A 25372-nucleotide genomic window follows, 5' to 3' on the forward strand; every position below is an offset into this window, starting at 1 on the left:
TGCAGAGTCTGACTGAAATTACACAAGTTTGGATTAGATCTAGGAGCTGAAAATATTTATTAAGAAATCACATCCTGACTTCAGCATTTATCTTCCACTGCTTTTAGAAGATAATTTATTATAGATGTCCCCTGACTTTTTTCAAGAATGGAAAGATTTATGAGTGTGTTAAGGTCCTTTGTAAAGTTTTTACAGGAAAATTAAAAAGGACAACATAGTTTTTCATTAAAATGTGGAAAATGATTATCATGAAGAGAAACATTTCAAATGCATTTTTTTCTAGTTTTACATGACAAATGATCACATATACTATATGAGATGAAAAGCCAGTTAACAGAGCTAAAGTTTAAACTAGATCTATGGATCTGCATTTATATGATGCTATCTAGTTAAATCCTTTCTCTGACCTAGAAAAGATTAAACGCCAAATCTTTGAATAAGACAAACAAGACACTTTTAAAATGCCATCAGAATTTCTGAAATCACAGATTGGTGGCAAGACCAGGTTGCATTGCCTGCAGTGACTGTGGAGAGAGATTTAGTACAATGGCAGAGGAACCAGAGCACCCACCCTGTGTCCACAGTCCAGTGATCAGTTTGTTCCTATAGAGGTCACTCTTCCAAAACAGAACAGTCTCTGTGCACCAGACCTTCCTCCATGCCATTCTTCCAGTCCTGGTTTACCTTCACTTTTTTTGCTTACACTGACAGCATGCATTAGATATTTTCATTTCATTGATGCCTAAATAACCAAATTTAATCCCTGCTATAGTACAAGGTTCAGTGCAAATAAAAATAAAGTTTCAATTTTGCTAATTCTAAAAGGTATTTGACTTCAAAAAGGTTTGAACATTATTAATGGCAGTTCTAATGATGCTACGTAATTACTTTTTCAACTTAAATTTACACTTAAAAAAATAGGTTCTGCCCATTGATGTAATTGAGTTTTCTTGAGTGATTCATTGAAGTTTAATCACCACAGTGAAGAAGTACACTATTAAAATTAGTCTTTTTCAGTGGCTGGGCCTAGTGATTTATAGGGCACTTGGAGGCCTGTAGTTTGAGGAAGCTTACAAATGCATTAGCGATATTGCTGTTGGTGTGATTGCTCCACTTTTCAGGAGCAGGATTTCTTTCTAATTCTTGTCACAATGGTTTGCCTGAAGGGTACTGAATAATTTCTCCTTAGAAAAGGTCGTTCTTTCACGGGATCCAAGCTCAATACTAGGTTGAGAAATTAGAACATTTCCTCCTGCTGCTGCTGGGAGGATCTGAGGACAGTGCAATATTAAAGATGCTTTCTATGTCTGTAATAAATAATTACCAGCTTTGGTGTTACAGCTAATTTATTTATGGAAGTTGCATGTATATTTCTGTTGAAAGTTTCAGTACATAAATCTTCTGTACAGGGCAGCAATTAAATGCCATGGGAATTTATTAGTCAGTTTAATATAGAGGATGGAATAATAAATGTAGGCTGTTTTGTCTTTAGTTTTAGAGGTCATAATTTTTAGCAGGTGATTGGGACAGAGTGCTCATGATAGTCCTTTGAACATAAGATCAATGCCCCGTCCCCCATTACAGTTCTCTCTTTAGAGATCCACTTTCATTGCCTTGACTAAATCTTCAAATGTAATTAAAAAAAACAAACACATAGTAAAAGGGAAGGAATAATCTATTGTCTATGACATTACATTTTGGGGGGAAATGATTCAATTAGACGCCATCATAATGACTGATTTCATGATGGACTTCTCATTTGCAGACTCTCGGACATTAAGCCATGATCTTTAGAATATAAGGACAAATGATTATAAAAACATAACTCCTGTTATTTGACACATTTCAATCAGGGAATATTTTCCCCATGTACCATGTTTCCACCTAGAGAAATGAGATACATAGATTGCGCGTATTACTTCAGTTATATCTCACAGTGCACAACACTGCCTTTGGACTACATCGCAGAATGTAGTTTTATGGATTTTAGTCAAACATTACAGAGAACCACTTATCAACACAGTGTTTCTGGTGTCTGAGGTTACTGCTGTATGCGGTAGGCCTGTTAACAAAGCATTTTTCTGTCATAACACAATGAAGCCTCTCCATAAAAAGCTGTATTTTTGATACTGATTGTCTTAGGGAAGACAAATGATAGCTAAATAATATCTGTGATAACCTGATGTATGTGGAATCTGCCACAATCAGCCTTTGAATAAATACCAATGTGTCAGAGATTGATAAAATAAACTACAATTGATGGCCCTGTTTAAACAGTCTATTCAAGAGCATATAAACCAGTCTGCCTCTCATTGTATCTGAAATTCTTATTTTTGTAGGTAAACAAATGCACATTCACTACTGATTGAATAGCCCCTTGAACTATGCTCTGCAGTTTGCATTTGGGTTAATCTTGTCTGTTTTAATATAGAGAGAAAAAAGGACAAAGCACCAGGGGTGGAATTGTTAGTGCTTTCACATCCACATTCCTCACATTTTGTCAGGATGATAAACTGTAGGTAATGGACAGTCCTTGTTTCACAGGACAACTGAGCCAACCGAAGCACAAAGAGCTTGCTAAAACGATATCTCACAACATGTTTGGTCTCCTCTTTCTAGACAAGAATTTATTTGGGAATCCTGTGCCATGGGACTGCGCTCTTTAACCTTAACAATTACAGCTTCAAGCTGAAGAAACAGGAGCTGAAGGTTAAAATGATTTAAACACATGCTTCTAAATCTTACCCAAAACATAGTTGTTGACACTTGGCATGCTAGTACAGAGAACTCTGAACAGTGTCCTCTGTCCCATTAGATATTTCTGACACCAATGGCCAACTCCTAGCTCAGGTGTATTAGCAACATAAACCTCGAACAAGCCGAAGGCTGAATTTTTGGCTCAGTGATTTTCTACAGCCCTTTGTACACAGGATCAGTTGGAGTATAAATGCTATATTATTTATAGTAATTATCTTAAAGCCTCTTATCTGTAAACCTTACTAAGGAAAAGCACTTTGGTTGGTGTGGTAATTGTCTTTAGATAGGCAGTGACTGAAAGTCAGGCTGAAATCATTACATTTTTCTTTCTTTTTTTTTTTTCAACCTTTTTTCCTCCCATATTTTATTGTAATGAGCTCACATTGCTTTAGGATGGCACTTAGGGTATATCTCATGCACACAAAACATTCCTATAATGGGAAATTACTTGAAATACCAAGATAACTACAGGGAGTGTTGGCAAAAATAGGCCGTTCAGGTACCTGCCTAGCAGCCATAATCAACTTTTTTTAGGGATCTAGTCTTAATGTATCATGCAACCTTACTACTCAAAATTGCTTATTGCAAATGAGAAGCAATCTTTCTGAGAAAAATAGTGATTAAAATGTTATTCATGTGTGTCTAATCTTTGCCTTCTCTGGCTCCTGACATAAAGAAACCTGTTTTTCAGGTCATTTATCATACATCTACATAGATTTGCTTATGAGATCACCCTTTGTGCGATGTTGTGGACACTTAAATAGGAGTGTTCAACTGTCTAAAATGTTTTAATTAAAATATGCAGGTCCACAGAACTATAAACTTCTAGCCAAGACTTAAGTCTTTGGGTGATTTTTTTTATTTATTTTTTTAAATTTTGTTATATGAAAAGCAAAGGAAGGGAGGATGGCAAATGGACAGTGTTAGAACAGCTTGGAAAAACTCCTGTGGCTTCATTGTCTCTTTAAAGCCAGAGAATACAAAGACATACGCAATTCAGCCCTTCTCCCATGATGGAAAATGTAAACCGTTGACACGGCTCCCATGTTTAACTTGTTTAATTCTCATTTTAAATTCAGCACTATACCAGCCGTGTGAACTCTGAAGATTTCTTTAGTAATCCATTTTGTAGTTCCGAATCAAAAACAAAGTGAAAAGGTCTGACACAATTTGCTTTTATTTTTAGGCAAATCAACCCCGGTCATAGTTAATAAGGGGATTACAACTCAGACTAGGTCTTTACAGATGTAATGTAAATCAAGGGCAGAGTATAAAGAAACTGATCCCTTTTGATTGAAGTATGGTAAAAAGGCATAGAGAAACTAGCAGCAGTAATCTGATTGTATGGCAATAAAACCACCATTTTCTGTCTTTCAGATAAAAATAATGTGGTAAATCCATGCAGTTCATAAGATGTAAAAGCAGATAAAGGGTGATGCCATGGCAACATATAGATTAGCTTGATGTTAGAAATGACACGTCTCTGAAAGGGGTGTTAGAAACTAAGGGCCTTGCTCCGGGCTGTAAGGTATTATGTGAGAACTGCACAAAACTTGGAGGCCAGGATTAGAAAGTATGAAAGGCCTACTTGTGGCTTGGGATGGTTAAAGCAGTAAAGAAAAGCTGCTCAGTTCTTGCTCATTGGTGGTGTATAATATGGTAAAGGTAGATTTCATTTACTGCTTTTTATTAAGATTTGGACTGATTAGAACTTCAGATCACTGCAATTGTTAGGATGTGGAAGATTTTTCTTTTTAACTCCTGGCCTAGCAGCAGCAGCCATTCTGTAGGATTAGCAGCACTTTGAGTTTGTTTCCTTAATCTATTTGGGCTTCAGGCAGCGACCTGCTGGCAAGGAATAGAGAGCAGAGGGGATAGGTAGGACTGGGGTTATCTGAAAAGAAAACAGAGACCTTTTGATTTCAGCCATCTTTCAGACTGTGGTTTCAATCTCACACTCCATGGGAGAAGCAAAGGTAAACATTCCGCATTGTCCTTTTCCCTTAGCGAGACGATTCTTGTACAATTTTTGTGTTTCCCACCCTGCAAACATATAAAAGAAAAAAAATCCAGCTTTAATTCAAATTAGCTAATAAAGCTGCTGATAGCCAAGTTGATATGGATTAGGCCAGGTGGTATTTACTCCTGAAAGACAATCTGAAATCCACAGTTGAATGAGATAGGCCCCCTGCAATTTAAAATCATTGGGCTAAATTCTCTGTTGGCCTAACTCTATTGACTGCAATGGAGTTAGGACAGCAAAGAATTTGGCTCTTCTTTGTGTTGTCATTTATTTTAAGTGCTCTGTAGCAGTAAAAGTAAGAAAAGATTTTGCTTGTTGCTGCTACACTGGTCCTTCATTGCCTCTTGTCCCAAACAGCCTTGTAAATAGCTTAAGACTTTTGTTTTTGCATTGTGTTTACCATTATAAACATCTGAAAAACAGAAAAAGGCCATAGACCAGCCTGTTAGGTTATTTGTTGTGTTGCAAACTACACGTGCAGTCCAGAAAGGAATATTTGTCTGTTCATTTGTGTGCAAGGGGAAAAAAGCGGGAGTCTAGACACACAAAAAAACCTCTGATACCATAACTATTGTCTCTTTTGATTAAGTGGGCCTTGCGTGAGTTTGAGAAAATGGAACTCAGTGCTGTTTGCTGGCAGTGGCTTGGTCACTTTCTAGGTTTCTACACTCTCTGTGATACAGGGAATTCGGAAAATTGCATTTTAAAATTTGTAGTTTTTGTCCTAGCTGATAGATTTAACAAATTTCTGACAGAAAACCCAAGTCCCAAACCAAAATCGACATGCTGCTGAATATGGTTTAGCAATATTTATATGCATATACATCACCAGATAGAAGGGGATTGAGCAGATTTGTGTAATATATGGAATCTGAAGCACTCAGAACATTTCTTCTATTCCAGTTTAACCTTCAGAAATCTATATAAAAAGATCCATTTCATTTGCTGAAATTCTGCGAAGTACGGGGGCACCCTCCTCCAATTTACAGGCTGGTCACATCCAAGCACCTTGCATTCTGCATTTGACAATGATTGCTAATGGGCCATTCAACTAAAGTATTTGCTTGTTAACAGGGAACAGAGCATGATAAATGTCCAGCAAGCTTGCGGCCTCCTTCAGCTTTTCAAATGCAGACTGGTGCATATTTATGGCAGGCAAATGACAAAAGAGGAAGCTGAATTACTCTGGCCTTATGCTTTCTGTTAGAACAAGGGTTAAAGTGATTAAAGAAATAATGCAAAAACCGATGTCCTTTGTTTGCTAAGCATTATCCAACATTTAGCTTTCGAACCTACCTGTCATGTCACATTTCAGAAACATACTAGATAATGCCATGTACATTTGGTGAGGCATAGGAAAGAGTAGGTGATCATTTATGTAATGTTTCACATGCAGCAAAAGTCAGGTATGTCTATTTATGTTGTTCCTGTTGAGAATAATCAGCAGGCCCTAATTTCTTAAAATACTCTTCACTTGTATACATTAAATTTAAAGATGTCCTTACAAACATATGAAAGTAGTCCTGCAAAGAAGACCTTGCAGTTGGTGATTGCATTCTCTGATTCCAAAAGAAAATAAATAGTAGGAGAAACTCATAAGAAAGAAAACAAGCCCCATTGCCCTCTGCCCATTTCTCTAAACAAAGTATGAAAACAAAGTGGCAGTATAAAAGCACTATTTAGTTTGCTGTCTCCATTCTCCAGGACATAAATAGGTAGATTTTCAAAATGGAGAGTGTAAGGTATGTGTACAAATTCTGTGAATGGATAGAGGGTTCCCAGCACCATTTAGAATACATGGAACTGTATTCCAGAACCACAGCCCTTGCATATTAATTATGTCTCAGGAAGAGCCTGCTCCATCTCCCACTGAAGTCAATGGCAAAATACCCATTGATTCCAGTCATGCAGGATCAGGCCTCCAAATACTTCACTGTATTCAACGTCTTTAACTAAATCTACGACTGCAAGACTTGATGAGAGAGTCTTGGGCCAAAATTCTCAAAAATGGGCAATTAAAGTTAGGCTTCTATATTTATATTTAAGTGCCTAGATAGGTGATCTGATTTTCAAATTTAGGTATTCATTTAGGTTTTCTTGACCGTGTCCATTTTATTACTTCATTTTCAAGAAGACAGACATGCTTAAGGCCCCAGTCCAGCTCTGAATAAAGTTAAGTGGAAAGACTCCCAGTTACTTCAGTGGGAGTTAGATGGAGTCCTAAGGGAGCAACCTTCTGCTATATAGCACCTTCTTTTATATTTTAGGATTTCAAGGTTGTTTTCTTTCAGTTTATCTGAATCATAGTCCAGGCTTTTATTTTCTAGCAGTGTTGAAAGTTTATAGCTTTATTTGGCATAAGAGAACAGTCCCTTTTTTTTCCTATCAGTCGCGTTATTCATAGGACTCTGCGTTGATGTTGTGATTATATGTATTTTAAATATAAGTGAGAAGCGCAGGACCTCTGTCTTTCTTTTTTTGGCAACCCTGAGGAGCCAACACCCAGTGTTTCATTGCAGTATCAGCAAGATAATTATAATGCAGCTGATTTAAACTTTGATGTAATAGTCTAGGCTTTCTTCTGGTTTTAAACACAGTTCCCCAGCCAAGAATGATTTACAGAGACTGATAGGAGATTGTATTGCTAGGTAAATCATTCCTGGTGCATGACATATACATATCATTGTAGAATTTTTTAATCTATAGAAATTTCAAAAAGGTGCATGTCTAAAGACTAAATTAACATTTCCAAGATTTTGTTCAGCAGGACCAGACCTTTGCACATACTAAAGAATAACCAAAATATACATATTGCAAAACAAAGTGATGGCCTGTGCTATGCAGGGGGCTAGGCTCACAATGACCCCTTTTAGCCTTATAAGCTATCACTTTACGAATTATTTCTTAATGTTTTATTGTGTCTTTGTTAGAAGATTTCTGTTTAATATATTATTAGTTACCCTTTGCAAAGAGCAGTGGGGCAAGATTGGCAATGGGTAGTGGCTGGATTAAGGGAAAGTATGTGTTAAAGCTAATGAGAAGGTATGACTTTTTAAAAAAAAAAAGTCAATTCACAATTGAATGCCATATTATTTTGGATTTGGGAATTCTGCCAGATTCCAGCTTGTCAGAGCTGAGAAGACTCAAATCAAGTCCAGGCCTATTTTTACAGAAGACTGGAATCCTGGCTTCTTGCCTGTGGGTCATTCAGTAAGACCCATCTGGCTTTTGATGTTCTGCAAGTTTGAAGCAGGTTGCTTAAGGAACCTATGCAGTGAATACTGCTGAATCCATACATAGCTGCAGTTTTGACTCTTGAGTGGTGCATCATTTTGCATTTCCATTTTCACTGGTGCTTGCAATCTGTTTTCTTATTGCCTGAACAGCAGTTGGTTTCTATACCTGACTGGATAAAAGTGCAAATTTGAAGTTAGGAACATCTTGATTCCTTTTGGGGCTCGACAGTTACATTGCATTCACTGTCCACACTTCAGTTGTTTTCTTTATGTTTAATTAATTTCAGTTTAGTTCAGGAGCAGCCTGCTTTAATCACTGTGCAATGTTTAACCTTTGGGGGTTTTTCAAGGTAATTCCAGACTGCAGGTTAGTTGAGCAGGGAAAATCATGTTGGCAGCCAAGATTGCTAGGCATGTTTGTAAAGACATGAATTTTGGGGGGAATCTGTATCTCTGTGAACTTACAGAAGTCAATCTGATTCCAGAGATTTTTCATGAAAGATAAAGGCCAAATCCTGCACAACTTACTCACATTGAGTTAAGTGGGTCTGTGTGCAAGGGTAGTGCAAGCAGGATTTGTCCCTAAGTATGTATGCTCTGAGAGACCCTGATTCAGAAAAGCATCCCTCTTCAACAGAGTTCTTAAGCACGTGTTTAAGATTTAAGGATTTAGGCATGTGTTTATGTGCTTTCCTGAATTCAAACTAGAGCAGGGATCGGCAAGCTTTGGCATGGGGCTCGTCAGGGTAAGCACCCTGGCGGGCCGGGCCAGTTTATTTACCTGCCACGTCCACAGGTTTGGCCGATCGTGGCTCCCACTGGCCGCGGTTCGCCGCTCCAGGCCAATGGGGGCGTCGGGAAGCGGTGGCCAGCACATCCCTCGGACCACACCGCTTCCCACCCTGGCGAGCTGCGTGCCAAAGGTTGCCGATCCCTGAACTAGAGTGAGAAGGCTTTTGATAATAAAAAATATAAATTTCTTCTTAGAATTTAGCTTTGTAAAATCCTTTATATTCAAGATGGCCTGAATCAATCCCCAAGGCCTTCTATGCACTCTGGAATAGTCCCAATTCACCTATTGGTGGCAAGTAATTGATGTAGCTCAGTGGTCCCCAAATTGTGGGGTGCGCCCCCCTAGAGGGGCATAGAGGAACATTCACGGGGGAGCACATTTGGGACCAGGGCCAGCCCCCAAGGAGGGCAGTGCAGGAGTGTCACCCAGCCCTGCTCTGCCCCAGCTTCACTCAGGCTCAGCCTCAGCTGCAGGTCGGCTGCTGGCCGCAGATCCGCTCCCGGCTGCGTCCCCGGCCTCGGCTCCTGGCCCCGGCCTCAACTGCGGACGCCAGCCCTGGCTCCGCTCCCGGCCACAGCTCCACTCCAGCTCCACTCCTGGCTGTGGCTCCCAGCTGTGGTTCGGGTGCGGGGCGGAGGAGGGTGCAGACAGGTTCAATTATGAGTAAGGGGAGAGGCATGATGGAAAAAGTTTGGCTACCAGTGCAGACCCCTAATAGGTAAGGACAAGTTGAGGGGTACATAGGATAACTAGACATCCCAATATTATTGGGACCATCTCAATATTAGGGGCTTTGTCTTATATATGCAACTATACACCCTTCCCATCCCTCGAAAAAAAAGTGTCCCGGTTTTTCACATGCTATCTGGTCACCCTAGGAGTACATCAGTTTTGCTAATCAAGTTCTAACCTTACATGAATAGCTCAGTTGACGCAAACCTTTGCATGTTATTGCCTCCTGTTAGGAGTACGGCCAGTGCCTTTACTCTGATTGCTGGCCACCAGTGCTGAATCCAGGCTATTCCAGAGCAAAGTCAACATCTTAGATCTGAGACATAATTCAAGCTGGGATTCTTGCTCACAGTTCGAGCCTAGCTCTAAAATGGGCTGAGTCTGAAAGTTGGATCTGAATTTTGGGAAAGTTTTGATTTAAATCTGAATTTCAGATCCCCAAGTTCAGGACTGATTGAATCTGTGGTTTACAAAGAGATGTAGTTCTGATTTAGACCCCAAGTTTGTATCTCGAGTTTTGTTTTGGGCCTATCTCTACTTTAAGTGAAACGTCCTTGTGTTACTCCTGTACTTGAGGCTTTTTTTTTTTTTTTTTTTTTGCATGTGAAAAGAAGAGCAAGTAAGATAAAACAAAAAGGTTAAATGACATTTGTGGATGGGTTTTCTGAAAATATTCACATATAAATTCTAGATTGTAACATGCCAATGTTTGTTTATTCCATCCTATAATGTGACAAACTGCTGGTATGACATATCCCAGACTGAAATGGCATGAGATAGGAACCTGTTCCAACTCTACAGTTTCCTTATGCAGACAAATAGTATGGAATAATTTATTTTAGAACAACTGTGAACCAGCTGAAAATACTATCTGAATGTATTTAATAAGCGATAGTCAGTGATTATTAATGTCTCACTAAATAACAAGGCAGTCCCCACCCTTTTTTATAGACTGCTGCTGGGAGCATTGCTTGGACAAGACTGTACAGGTGCAAACAAATTATACTTAAGAGAAAGGAGACTGAAAACTTTATTTCACCTCCTTGCATTGTGGCTGACACCAAATTTGGTTCTGTAACAGTAACAGAGTAGAACACAGAATAGCACAGCAATAGAACATCTGTTTTTATTGTCTCTTTACCAGCCTTAGTTTGTGATTTATAGTGTCCTTTAAAAGCCAGTTCTTTGGCAAATGCCAGCTGGGCTCTGTTAGCTTACTAAGATCAGAGACTTTAGTGATTTCTGTCAGAAATACACATGGTTTGATTTGACTTTCTTTTCCATACACTACACACAGCTCTGCATCTTTTCAAGGAAATGCTATGCTTCTCATTTTCGTCTCAGTATTTTTGAGCACTTCGAGTGAAGCACCAGGATTGTGTTACAGTGAATTCATGGCCTGGATTTTAAACAAACAAACAAATAAATAAGTAAATAAATAAATTGATTACCTTTTCTGGGAGAGCAAAGACTAGTTTAATGTTTCCAGCATCATATTTTAAACAAAAACTCTTTAATTAAGTCAACATCAGGCTCTTCCTGTATTTTGTGGCTAGCAAATGGAGAAAAAAACACGAGCATTAATATCAAAGGGAATTGGTTTTCATTACAGTAGAGGTTCAGTTGTGGGTGCTGTAGGCAGTGAAATTTAATATTACTGTGACTTGTATAGTAATTGTAGGATGACAGAGGGAAATGGATTAAGTTTAAATATAAGTGTACACAACAGCACATGGACTTTGTCAAATGAAAGCCAAGGTTACTGGGACAGGGAGAGCCCCCTCTGGCTCTGTCATCATGAATTAGTATTTTGTAAATAACTAGCCACTAGACTATAGATTTATTACCTTTTGCACTATATGTATACACAGACACAGACACACACAAGAATGCTGCAACTACTGTAGCTGCAGTGCAGAGTTGCAGAACGGGTTTGTGGCCCTTGGGCTTGCAGGGCATTTGAATGTCCAGAGGCTTCTTGTCTTCACCTTTCATGAAAATATTTTGCCTGCCAGTTTGTGAAGTTCTGGTTTGAAACACACACCTATACTTTTAGCACAGGGATTGCTAACGCATTAATGGCTCCCACACTGGATGACCCTTTGTCACTCTTTTCTTTCCAATGAATAAACCAGGTTCAAGTTGCAGATGATCTTTGGTTTAGAAAAGTATGAAAGAAGGGCCACCTGCGATAACAAACGATCACCCCAAGCTCACACATGCAAGCAGATTAAAGTAGAAAATGCCCATTCAAGCCTCCAATTACTGATCGGTTCCTGGCAGACTGAAGGCCATGAAGGATCAACACCTCACTTGTTTGCATTTTAGGTAATTGCAAGATGCTCCAAAAGCAGTGTGTGATAACGTAATCCTATATAAACCTAGTGCCCTATTGTTGTACTCCATTATCACACAGGGTTTCACATAAGTAAGTTCATGCTGAAACCTGTTCTAATGTTAAAGTGCAAAAGGGGGCAGTAAAGTGCTATCCAAAAAATGTTGATTTTTTTAAGGGTATTTTTTCATGGTAGAGGTGGCATTTCTCTCTAGGCTTCTGATCTTCTGTCTTTAAAATAACCAGTATTTATGAATATTTTCTGCATGTAGAGACTTAAAAAATCGTGGAAGGCATTTAACATTAAGCATTGTGGCATTAAATGTTATACGTGTGTCTTTCTGTACTCTGTCCTTTAACCTCAGCATGAAACATGCTGCCCATTTGGAACGATTGAGTCAGAAATCCTTCCTCAAGTGTATTTAGAACATAACTACATAAAGCACTTCTGAAAGAAGTCTAACATCTAGGGCTCATTTTGTGCATTACCAGAAGTGCATCTGTGTAAAAAACAAAACAAAAAGAACTCTGAGGCTTGGGATTCCTGGTTGAAGTACTAAAGTGTGTAGTGGTGTCATGGGTCAAGAGTTGGGCTCTCATCCAGAGCCGCATGCATCATTTATCAAGAGGTAACTAGAAGAGCAACTAATTACAATGCACCTACTGAGTGTTTTCTCTTCAGAAATTCCACAGAATAACCCATTTATACAGACCGGCTTCCACTCTCCACTGCAGCCATTTGTGATTTTTTTTTTTTAAACCTTTTCTGCTGAAGTGTGTGTGTGTATGTGTGTGTTACCAAACTGATAATCTAATACCATTTTAAAATAAAATATTGGTAATATAATCAAACACAGGTTTAAAATAGAATATTGGTAATACTCATATAACATTCTTCAGTTTGGAGACCAAGCCTACAACACATTAGCTTCTCTTTTGTGGTAACCAGAATTGATTTAGTAAATGGATCTGAATTCTCTAGTGCTTCATATTCTTATGCCACTGCAGTAATTGCTTTCTGCACAATAATACAAAAAAAGCTAATTGCTATTAATAGTACTTTATGTGGAGGTCACGTAAGAAAGCTGAATATAAAAGCTGTAGTTTTGAACAGAAGCCTTGCCAGGGTAAGCACCCTAGCGGGCCGGGCCAATTTATTTACCTGCTGACGTGGCAGGTTCGGCTGATCGCGGCCCCCACTGGCCGCGGTTCGTCATCCCGGGCCAATGGGGGTGGCGGGAAGCCACGGCCAGCACATCCCTCGCCCCCACCGCTTCCCGCCGCCCCCATTGGCCCGGGACGGCGAACCGCGGCAAGTGGGGGCCGCAATCGGTCGAACCTGCCGCGTCAGCAGGTAAATAAACTGGCCTGGCCCGCTAGGGTGCTTACCCTGACGAGCCGCGTGCCAAACGTTGCCGACCCCTGGGCTAGATCCTACACATTTTCATAATCTCAGGCCTTACTACCTGGTTTGCATTCTGGTGCGAAAAAAGCCAGACTTTACTCCCCATACTGATGTAAAAAAAGCCAGATAGGCATTTGCTGTGGGAGTGTTTTGCTTTTCAGGCAGGAGGAAGTGCAGTTTTCCCCATCTGTGTGGTATACTTTGCACCAATCTCTCAGCCCAGATTTATGTCTGGTAGTGAGGGGTGTAAAGCATGAGCCTGTCTAAATTTTCAGGAGGTTGGTGGAAATGTTTTAGTGTTTTTCCTAATTGACAGTCAAACAGGGAGGGAAAAGGAGGTTCCCCAGCAAAGTAAAATCTTGCCTTTTATGCAGTGTGGTTGAAATTCACCCCCCCGGTTGAGCACGCACGGAAGACGTGATGTATTCCAAAAATCTTGTGGTAGCCCTTTATGAGGGGTTGAAGGCAGAGTAGCCATTCATCAGGGCTTCTGCACTCCATGTCCTGGGGAGGCTAATTTTGAATAGGCCAGTATAGAGAGAAATGCTGGGGAAGAAGCTGCTGACTACTCAGTTACATGGCTCCAGTTGCTGGGCTTCGTGGGTTGGAGATGCAGGGATCAGTGGCCACTATTTCAGCCCAGAGCTTGAGGTGGCAGCAGTAGAAGGCCTGGGCTGCACTACATTGCATCATGCATTGTTCCCATTGAATGAGAGCTAATTTTTAAGCTGAAGTCATAGCCTTTGAAAACCAGATCTTCTAATGAGAAGATAAAGTATCTAATTTAATGGTATCTCCAGGAGAGCAGATTCAGCGCTGGGTTGTGGCTGGCCCCTTGCATGTACACAAAGGATGGGGCAGGGGGTGGGTGACTTTCCCCTCCCAGAAGATGGTCACAATTGGAGGCTTTGTGTTCCTTCAAGCGCAAGACTGTACCCGACTTGTGGCCCCCTAGAGGTGCTTCTATAAGGGGTTCAGAAGAAATGTGACCATGCTTATTTCCCCCCCCCCCCCCCCCCCCCCCCCCAGCAATGGCCTCTCGAGCTGGCTGGCTACATAAGCAAGAACATGCTGCACCTTCCTAAAGGGTGGCTTAGGGGCTTCACTCCCCGAGAGCTACAGTTATGCCTCCCAATGTCACTCAGGGCTGAGTAGCTGGAGCTGTATGACTTCACAATGTCCCTTCTTCAGGGCTGTGCTATAACGGCACTATCTGACAATCAATGCACAGTTCTATAGCTCTGTGCAAAGCAAATATTATTTTGTTCAAAAATCTGTATACCTTGGGGCACGTGCATAAAAGTACTTCACTAGTTTTTTCTGTTTTTTATTTTTCTTTTTTTCTCTAGCATTTGGTAAAGTATGAGCATTGGCCTGCTAAACCCAGGGTTGTGAGTTCAATCCTTGAGGGGGCCATTTAGGGATCTGGGCCAAAAAATCTGTCTGGGGAGTGGTTCTGCTTTGAGCAGAGGGTTGGACTAGATGACCTGCTGAGGTCCCTTCTAACCCTGATATTCTATGATTACCAAAAACTGCTAATTGGAACAGCTGAAACTGAACTCTCCCATCCACCTACAATTTAGACTAACATCACAGAGTCGTGGAAAGGTTGCCAGGCTTTTAGCAGTACGTATATGACACCCCCTCTCTCCAGATTACCCTGATCTTGCATCACTGGGGTCAATGGAAGTTCTGCGACTGACTTCACTGGGAATAGGATCTGGTCCTCTATAAAGTAGTATGACATGTCTGGGGTTGTGACGACTTCTATTACACTAACTGGTGGCAATGCTGCTATTTTGTGCCCAGAATGGAGACTGAGGACTTGTCTACATGAACATTTAGTTCACGGCCAGCTGGGGGGGTATATCTGCCCAGCACTAGCCTGCTGCATGCTGAGTCTCTGTGTGGACACGCACTAGCAGTTCCTCAATGCACTTGGATCTACTTTTGTTTCAAAGTGGAGTAGATTTACACCCCAGCTTGCTGCGAACTAAATGTTTGTGTAGACAAGCCCTTGTGGGTTGAACCCCTGACACACTCCTTTTTCAACACACTGCCTGTACTTCCTCCTGTCTAGGCAGAAGCAGGGTGGAGTGCATTGGATATAGGAAGGGGTGAGCAGGCACTGCACAATTCAATAATAGAGTATGGAGAATAGTGACTATTTCAATGGATACTATTTTGAAGCTTTTGTATTCAAATGGCTTGCCAAAGGGAATAAGTAGAATGTTTCCAAGCCTAAAACGTACCTTTGTCGAGGGTTTTTTTTTTTTCCCCATTATTTTTTCCTTCATGAAAGGGAATGTCAAAGAGCCCCAGTTTTAGAAACTTGCATTGTGATATTTTGTAGTTTTGTTAATTTGACTTTCAATGATCTTAAGTGATAACTGAATTTATTTGTTGTTATTAAATCTCTTTTTGGGCCTGATCCTGCAATCCTTTATTAATGCAAATAATCCTTCCTCACATGAGTAGTCCCATTAAAGTAAGAGAGTTCTTGCATGATCAAAGATTACTTGTGTGAGTAAGGGCAGGTCTACACTACCCGCCTGAATCGGTGGGTAGAAATCGATCTCTTGGGGATCGAATTATCGCGTCTCGTCGGGACGCGACAATCGATCCCCGAATCGACGCTTCTACTCCACCAGCGGAGCTAGGAGTAAGCGCTGTCGACGGGGGAGCCGCGGAGGTTGATTTACCGCCGTCCTCACAGCGGGGTAAGTCGGCTCTGATACGTCGAATTCAGCTATGCTATTCACGTAGCTGAATTTGTGTATCTTAAATCGACCCGCCCCCGTAGTGAGGACGTAGCTTAAGAGTTTGGTGGATTAGATGCTAGATGAGAAGTTGACTTTTTTTAAACAAGTGCATCATTTAAAATTTGGTGTTACACCTTGTTATGTGCTTCTGATAGCCTAATAATATAACACTGGCAAGGAAAATAGATTCCAAACCATGTTTAAGTCAATTGAAATGAAATGAAATGGAATACATTCATTTAAATTTTCAAAGTTTACTCTGCTAATTTGTGTGTTAAATTGATTCAATCATCACATTATATTTTTGGTGTCAATCTCACAGTCAGAGGTAATTTTTCTCTCAGAGGACCTGTGCAAAACTAGTGGCTTTAAAAAAAAAAAATCCATAAGAGTTTTGAAAGATAAGCTTCACCTTCATCTTTTTTTGATGCAGCTCATTTTGATATTTTTACCACATCAGCTGCTGGGGAGCTAAGTACATGCCAGATCTGACCCTGCTCCCATTGAGCTCAGTGGCAATTTAATCTTCAGTGGGATCAGGCCCATAAAGTTACTGCTTCTGAAAATGCATAGATACAATTCCTAATAAGGTATGCAGTACCTCCAAATTATAGTCGTAACCTGAAATGGAATAAGAAGGAGATTGATATAAAACGTTGTATTTCTGTATCGAACAGAAAACTCATTCACTTACAACTGGTTTCCAGTCATTTGGGGTTTGATATGCAAAATGGGGTTTGGACATATGGGGTTTGATATGCAAAATACTAATTTTGTCATTGTTTTAAAAGCAAGATAATGAATATATATATTATTTAATGGCCATTGTTTCCTTTTGTTTTTTTTTTAAATAGGGAGATATACTTGGCACAGTAGTCTTTAGTCTGCTGCAGTTTGTACTTTTACAAGCAACATGGCCACATCTAACATATTAGGCTATTAGTATTCATGACATTTCCTTAATGAAACTTTTCAATGAGTAACTTTATAGTCAGATTGGTAGTTAAACTTCATAAAGTTAAGTAGCTGGGATTCTTTAACAGAAGGTTTCATATTTCATTTTTAAGAAACAACTTGATTGTTCTCATTTTTAGGGTTATTTTTGTCATGTTAATTTAAGACTAAATGTTGATACCAATTATTTCAGATAAGATATTAGAGCATGTAAATTTGGCACTCTTTCCCTAGTTATATACTTGAGGTTAATAGGTACTAACATGCTTTTATAATTGCATTCATTTAAACATTATTGGGAAATTTCTAAAGCTGAGAATACATACAGTTTCCCAGATTGGGAAAAGCACAGCAGCACATATTTTTGGTGTCAGGATTAATTAATGTAGTCTAAGAATTTGTCTCCCTTGACTATTTTACAGTTTCAGAAGAGTATGTAGTAAGGATAGCACATATTCTCAATGAAAAGTTCCACTTACAGATGTACTCCTAATTTTGGTAGAGTCTAATATCAGGAAGTAGGGTAGGTTTGACAGGTTACTCTTATGGAAAAGTCCCATATAATTTAATAGGGGTGAATGTAATAGGTTTTTCTAAAATTTAATTACATTCTTAAGAAATTGTTCTTAAAACTCTATCAAATTTAATAGAGAATGAGATCCTTTCGATATAATTCTTAAATTTAAATTCTATAGTACTTTGACCAGGATAGTATATTAATGCCAGGAAATGGTTGGGGCTTACCGTAGAAGCACAAAGTGTAGTGTAGAAAATTACGGTAATATTAATGGGAGTGGAGGGTCAGACCTTGTTCGTTCCAGTTCTCTTCCCTGCCCAGCCCCCCAACTCATTTTTTTGTTTTTGGAGCATATGAATATTTGGTCTACAATTTTTAAAGAAAATGTCTTTTGAGAATGTTTTCTGGGAAAATTGAATGTGCTATTTGTCATGTTACTGTTTATTAGGCCAAGATGAGTGAATAGTTTAAATAATGGATGGGACTTGTGTTCATGGGATTTTGAACAGAGTCAACAAATATTGGACCCTAAGTGAAAATGCACTGTTAGTATGAACATGCCTACAGAGAGAGAAAGTACATTAATTTCAGTGCACAGCTTTCATTATACCTAAAATATTTTCTGCATACTTTCCCAGAGCAATTGTGATGACAAATTTCTGTGGGCCAGATATTTGATCACATAGCAGCCTCCTTTTGCCTCTGCATAAAGGAGCCATAAACCAGCAGATCCTTCCTCCGAGGATTGCGCTGGAATGGGAGACTTCTTTGTTGGTAATGGGCTGCTGGCATAAGGGACATTCCTGGGCAAAAAGGAGTATCTCTATGGCCAGGCAAACTCTGGCTGTTGGAACGATCCCTTGGGACCTTAGACAGCTACCAAGTGCAAATTAGAACATCCCTGTAGCTGCCATCCAATTCCTGGCACTGGGGAGGGATGAAGGTAGATTAAATTAACCTTTGTCCCTCAGTCTCCTCCGGTCTTGCACTCCGGCCTAAAACTCCCATTCTTGAAAATATGCTGCATGCCTATTGATTTCAATGGAAGCAGATCTGTTCCTCACTTTGCATGTGTGTTTGTGTCTGTTTACCCATTAGTATTTGTTTGTTCTTTTATACCTCCTTGATAGATTAAAAGAAATAACCTGTTTGAATTCACCAGCAATGGAAATCTGCACTGAAAGCAGGCAGCTGGAGGGCAGCATTTTAGACTATGGGGTTTGCATTTAGCCTTTAAGCCTCATACTGTGTATCTTTGCTGTAGAAGTTGCCCCAACCGTTTCAGACATAATTAATGTATCCTTGCTGTGAGACTCAGTCCAGAGTGTAATCTTTAGTGTAACACATGCCACTGGCACCATTGCTTTGGCATCGTTCGTGGGATTCAGAAGACTTTTTGATCCTCTGTATTAGTTACACTTCTATTTGACACAAGCTTTTAATTAGTTGAAGACACCTTCTCATGCACACCTTTCAAAACACTTCCAGCGTACTTGGATGGATTTTGGATGTGTGAATGTCTTAACACTGCAGTCAGCCTGCTGCTACCTTAGTTGGCTTCAAACACTGAATTTTTTGTTAGGACTGTAGGATGAGAGCAACTTATTGACTTTATTATGCAGCCCTTCAACGATTTCAACAGAGAGGTGTTTGGCTCACTACGCTTAAAACTTGTAAACAGTAGATGCAATGATATAAATATTACAAGCTATTTTCAGCCCTGCTGAAGTTTTGTTAACTTACACCAAAGCTGAATGTAGTCCTCCATTTGCAATGTAAAGGTTTAGTCCAAGATTTTTTTTAAAATGGGGTCTTAGATTTCTGCTCCTAATTCCATATGTAGACACCTAGGTTAGTGGCCTTACTCAGCACTTTTGAAAATCAGTTTATTTATTTAGGAACCTAAATGAAAAAAATATAGGGGGATATCTACACTGTAACTCTTCCCCTCCTCTCCCCACAGCAGTGAGTCTCAGACCCTGGATCAACTGACTTGGGCTTGCAGGGTTCATGATGTGGGGCTAAAAATAGCAGTGTAGACATTCCTACTCTGGTTGGAGCCTGGCCTCTGAAACCTGATGCGGTGAGAGGGTCTCAGAATCCAGGCTGCAGCCCGAGCAGGAACATTTACACTAATATTTTTAGCCCAATAGCATGAATCCCGAGCCCAAGTCAGTTGACCCGGTATCTGAGCCTCGCAGCCTCAGGGAGTTTTTGCAGTGTAGTTTTTGTAGTGGTTCTCAAACTATGAGTTGGAACCCCAAAGTGGGTTGTGACTCCATTTTAAAGGGGTCACCAGAGCCAGCATTAGACTTGCTGGGACCTGGGCCTGAAGCTGAAGCCCGAGCTCCACCCCACCCAGAGCAGCAAGGCTTGGGCTTGATTCTCCCTCCTCCCTCATGTAGTAATTTTGTTGTCAGAAGGCGGTCGTGGTGCAATGAAGTTTGAGAGCCTAATTTTAGTCTCATACTTTGGCAAATCTCAGCCTTACTCGTATGCTATTGTATAATAATTGTTCCCAGTTATGGGTCACTACATTTCTGTGATGGCACATAGATGAATCAGGTGAAGCTCTTGATCTTTACAGTCTCCGCCCATATTTATAAGTTACTATCACAAGGAAAGTAAATTGCAAGAACTCTGCTCATGAAAAGGTCACAGCCAAAGCCACAAACTGTGGAGAAGGTTTCAACTCAATCAGGCTCCTAGCACCACCTTTCATTTTCAGGCCCCCTTTTTCCCCTCCCTTTAGTTCATTAGTGTTAAATGCTAGAAGTCTGAAAATTGGAGTGGAAGTAGCGATGTCAGGTTCAATTTTCAGAATGTGCCGAGTTCAGACACATAGCCAGAATATTCCGTCTGCTGTAATGTCTAACTAGTGCATCAGTTAAAGCTCTTGTAAAATATGTCAGCAGCCCCCTCATCAGCTCCCCTCTCCCCCCCCCACTCCCAGTGCCTCCCTCCCACCGGCAGCCCTCCCCACACCTCCCGATCAGCTGTTTTTTGGCATGCAGGAGGCTCGGGGTCGGGGGGGGAGGAGCGAGGGCACAGCAGGCTCAGGGGAGTGCGTGGGAAGCGGTGGAGTGGGGGTAGAGACTGTGGCAGAGCCAGGGGTTGAGCAGGGAGCACCCCCCAGCACATTGGAAAGTTAACGCCTATAGCTTCAGCCCTGGAGTCAGTGCCTATACAAGGAGCCGCATATTAACTTCTGAAGAGCTGCTCGTGGCTCCGGAGCCACAGGTTGGCCACCCTTCGTAAAATGTGACTATTTTGTCCTTTACCCTTTATATTCTGATTCCTGGCTTTTAAGTGGCTTTTAAAGCTTTTTAACCTTTTATTTCCCCGTCCATTTTTCTATTCTTTTGCATTTATTTATTTCCTTAAAAAACCCCAAACAAGAACAACAACCGAAAGCATGTTTCCCACTATATGTCTGTTTCTAATTGAAAACAGTTCTCCCATACTGACTTTGGGCCCTAGCCTGCATTCCTTTTGCACTCCAAACTTCCATTCACTTCACTCATCCCTATTGACCCGTTGCCCCCCAAATTTAGATCAGCTTCAAAAGGTCCTTTTTGTTATTTTTCAGAAAGGCTTCTAAATGATATTGGCAAGATTGATGGTAAGCAGGTACATGTTTTAACCCAATTAATGCAAGATTTATGTCCATGTTACATGCAAATGTAAGCTGGTTTCTTAAAAGAAAGGGCCCAGTTCTGCAAATGCTTCTGCGAATTGCATGAAGTATTTCCATCATCTGCAATGGAAATACAGGAGTAAATGTTTGCAGGCCTGGGACCAAACATCCGCTGGCCTTTGTCCTGGCACACAGTGGTGAGGAGCCCAAGTAACCTTCCCTCTGCCCCAGGATTGTGGCCAGCCCCTCTGCTGGTATATGGGAAAGAAGTACAGTAAATTCTTCTCCTGGCCCAACACTCCTTATGCTCCTGTGCAGGTTTGGCCACTCCCTGCTACTCTGCTTGTGCCCCTGTAGGTGCTGGCCTCTCCAAAGGCGACAGGGAGAAGAAAGCAAGGGGTGGGGCTTCTCCATTCTGGCCATCTCTGCCATGGAGAGAGCATATGCAGCCCCTTTGGGGGATGCAGCACTGGATGCAGTCCTCTTGCATGCCTATGAGCTCTGGGAGGCAGTGCAGCTTCACGCTGGCCCCAGTGTAGGCCTGTGCCCAATAGGCATGGCCGAGCCCAATATTTGTAACACAGAAATTAAATAGCACGAGTGAGAGGGACCCAGTGAATTATAGCAACATGCACTTTTCTTGCCATAACACTGTCTTGTTTTTTTTAATGCATTTGTAATTACAATTGCCTTTCTCCTGCTACCTGCTGCTTCACAACAAATATAATTCTTCCAAAGGCTTTGTGAGTGAAATAATCCCATTCATTAGTACAAATCATAAATCCTAAACTCACGTTGTGCAGGACCAAGCAATCGCAATTTACAGACCAGAAACTGGGGGCGCCTCATTGCTGTTTTTGAGTTAGTGACTTCTGATCTATTAATAATGCTATAGCTGGTGGGCTCCTTTTGTTACGTAAAGGATGGGGGTACTTTAGGCTTACAGCTTTGTTCTCCATCTCTGATGTTTTAATGAGCCTGCAGGATGACTGCCTACGAATGAGCTGGGTTTTCTAAGTGTGTTGTTTAGTGTTAGCACTTGAAGAAAGATGTTCATTAGGAAGCCATTGTTTCAGTTTTTCGGAGCAGTTCTCCATTAAGGAAGATCTTTGCAGCAATATGGCTGGCAGGTAGGAGAAAACAGGAAGAGAGAGGCTTTTAGCTGTAGGCATTAGGGGATATTGTATCAGTAGCTCCAGCTCTAAAGACTTGCTTCGAGGCATTAATTGGACCAAATACATCTTAAGAAAAAAGATTAGCAGAAAAGTGCAATGGCTTTTGTCCTTGCAAGAATAGGGCTTTTTGTTTTGTGGCTGAATCAATATTGCAATTAATTATTTTTAGTTTTCCTTTATGGGTTTGTAAAACATTTATTTTAAAGCACAATTTAAAATAAGTCCTGTTGTTTGATCGATGAGTGACTAATTATGATAAGTAACTCAACATGTTCTTGATGAAGCTTGCCTGTTAATTAACTCTAACAGCAAATATATAATAGCGGGATGGAAACAAAATGCTTGCACACTTGTGATTCACTAAGAATTATGAAATCTGTGTCAGAGTTTCCAAAGGACTGCTAGAGAAATAGTGGAGGTTTGGATTGCAATACAAGAAATAAAGCCTTTTTGAAGTTACAAAGACCACAACCTTGTTCTCGATGGGATTTGGCAGCAAAAGGGAGAAGAGGAGATCATTAAAGCTGGTCACATTACTGTACGTTGGCAGTAGAATGTAAGCTCTTTGGAGCACAGAATACCTTTTTGTTCTGTGTTTGTACAGCACCTTGCACAATGAACTCCTAGTCCGTGACTGGGCTCCTGGGTGCTGTGCGATACACATAATAGTAACTGATATGTTCGTAAATACTAAGGCCTAAATTGTGCCGTGCTCTGAAACAGGAGGTGCAATAAATCTCTCGCCCCTTTGGTCTCCCACGCAGAAATCAAACAAAATAAATGCAAGGCTGTGTGAGGCTAGAGACGCTAGTCACCTAAAACAGGAAGGAGAGAAGGTGTCATGACCCTGCCCTTACTGCACTGGCTTGGAGTTGGCTATCTGTGGAAGGAAGCTTTGGTAAACATTGTGCTAGCCTGGGACACAAAGCCTTCCGAAGACCCCAAAAGTGGGATAGTGCTTATAAGACATACTCTGGCTCTAATTTTCAAGAACTAAATTCATACCTTGTTGATTTTAAGTTGTCAGGCACAAGCTATCAACAGCTGCTTCGTTCAGCTGTATCATGTATGGTTTGGAAATGGTGTATTCCTGTCTGCTCATTTCACATGCCATTTGTCTGAATCAGTCTTTATCAAATGTCTCACGTTTCCCCTTTTCTCCTCGTTCTTTTAGATTCCTTCCTGGACAAGGACTGGTACTATACCCACAAATAGGAGACAAACTGGATATTATATGCCCAAAGGTGGACTCTAAAACTGTTGGCCAGTATGAGTATTATAAGGTCTACATGGTTGATAAAGACCAAGCAGATAGCTGTACTATTAAAAAGGGCAACACACCTCTACTCAACTGTGCCAAGCCAGATCAAGATGTTAAATTTACCATCAAGTTTCAAGAGTTCAGCCCTAACCTCTGGGGCCTGGAATTTGAGAAGAAAAAAGATTATTACATTATATGTAAGTACAAGTTGGCATTTGTTTATTCTTTTTCTTTGTTATGTATGTACATTGTATGCAAGTAAAGAAGTTGCCTGGGTTTGTATTGTTTTTTCTTTTAAAATATTTTCTTGGCAACTTGTTTTCAACAACATACCTAACATCCCCTGCTGCATCTGTAGGGCCTGCCCTATCTCTTTTTCAGGCTTGTATACAGTCACTATAGATCATACAATTATGCTTATAAGGGCTTCTCATAATAGCTTTGGGTACTTACTAAGCGCCAAATGGCTATATCCTTGCTCACATAGTACATTACAACATGAGGAGTCCCACTGAAGTCAGTGGGGCTTCTTGCAAGGTAATATTCTACCAATTGTGAGTTAAGGTATCCAAACCTGGCCTCAGCCAAATCTTATTAAAGATTATGACCTAGACCCTCAGTGAGTGTACAATGACATAGTTCCCTCGACTTCAGAGGCACTGTGCCAATTTACACCAGCCAAGGATTTGGCCCTCTAACATTAAGGTCAAAGTATCTCATTCAAAGCCTTGCAGGCATTCCATCTTTCTCTGGAGAACTGAGCAGAGATCATCTGCTAGTAGGAGTTGGGCATACTCCAGAAAGTCCATTTCCTGCAATTACAGGTAGGTTGCACATTGGTGGACCTTGGTTCTTCCCATCTTTTTCTTTGTGTGTTTATCTTTGAAAACTGAGCCCCTGAAAGAAGCTGCTCTTGATATTTTTTAAATTTGTAATAAACATAGATCATTTAAAAAACATACACAAAAACAAGGAAATTGAGTGTTAAAGGGAAACAAATAATAAAAATAAAGTGGGTACATGCTCCTCTATTACATACATATTCATATGGACTGTTTCTAGTAATTTCATTATACTTAAAAATATGTAATAAATCACTGGGAAATATGTAACCAGTCAGTGTAATTAAGATGTGAAATAATCACAGAATTGATTAAATGACAAATGTGGGAGTTTTAAAATGCAGTTTGTTGATGGTGTCAAGCTCTGTCTAGAAAAAGAAAACCCACCAGTCTACTAAAGTAGGTGCAAAAGAGCCTGATGCTGTAGTCTTTAACTCAGGCGAAGTGCCCACTGAACTTTGCCTGTGTAAGGACGGCAGGATCAGATGCTGTGACAGTTGCATGTAATCCTAATGAAAATGTGGAACATAAACATGTCCATTTATACACAAATAGCTGGCTTTAAGGGTGAAATATTTCAGTTATTTAATGCTAGTTTAGGAAAAAGTCCACAGTAGACCAGATGTAATGGAATAAACGTCACCATTATAACTCGAGAATTATGGGCACAAATGAAACCTTCTGATAGGCTGTCAGGTCTGTCATATGTGAGTCAACAATTCTCTGGGTAAATCCATGAGTATGACTCATTTTCTTTATTTTTCTGTAATTATTTCATTATAACAATAAGACATAATAGATATTGCCTTTCCTGGAGGATTATTGCATTCTTTGGTTGGTAGAAGTCGCTTGACCTGCTGCCTTATTCCTCAGAAACCATACTAGATTTTCAATAATATCTTACTGCCTAACAATATGGTCTGCCACACTTACTGCTTATTGT

At 40.4% G+C, this 25372-nt stretch overlaps 1 protein-coding gene across 3 annotated transcripts in view; it reads left to right on the forward strand.

Moving 5' to 3' along the window:
- Positions 1-25372, forward strand: part of EFNB2 (ephrin B2) — a 56256-nt gene that overhangs the window by 2979 nt on the left and 27905 nt on the right. For all 3 annotated transcript variants that reach the window (XR_004644044.1, XM_034758185.1, XM_034758186.1), the window contains exon 2: positions 23501-23784. Coding sequence is in view for 2 of the 3 variants with exons in the window: in XM_034758185.1 (XP_034614076.1) it covers positions 23501-23784 (284 nt within the window). In the remaining variant the exon portion in view is untranslated. The remainder of the gene's footprint in view (positions 1-23500; positions 23785-25372) is intronic.

The sequence above is a fragment of the Trachemys scripta genome, chromosome 1 (assembly GCF_013100865.1).
Source record: "Trachemys scripta elegans isolate TJP31775 chromosome 1, CAS_Tse_1.0, whole genome shotgun sequence".
Taxonomy (NCBI): Eukaryota; Metazoa; Chordata; order Testudines; family Emydidae; genus Trachemys; species Trachemys scripta.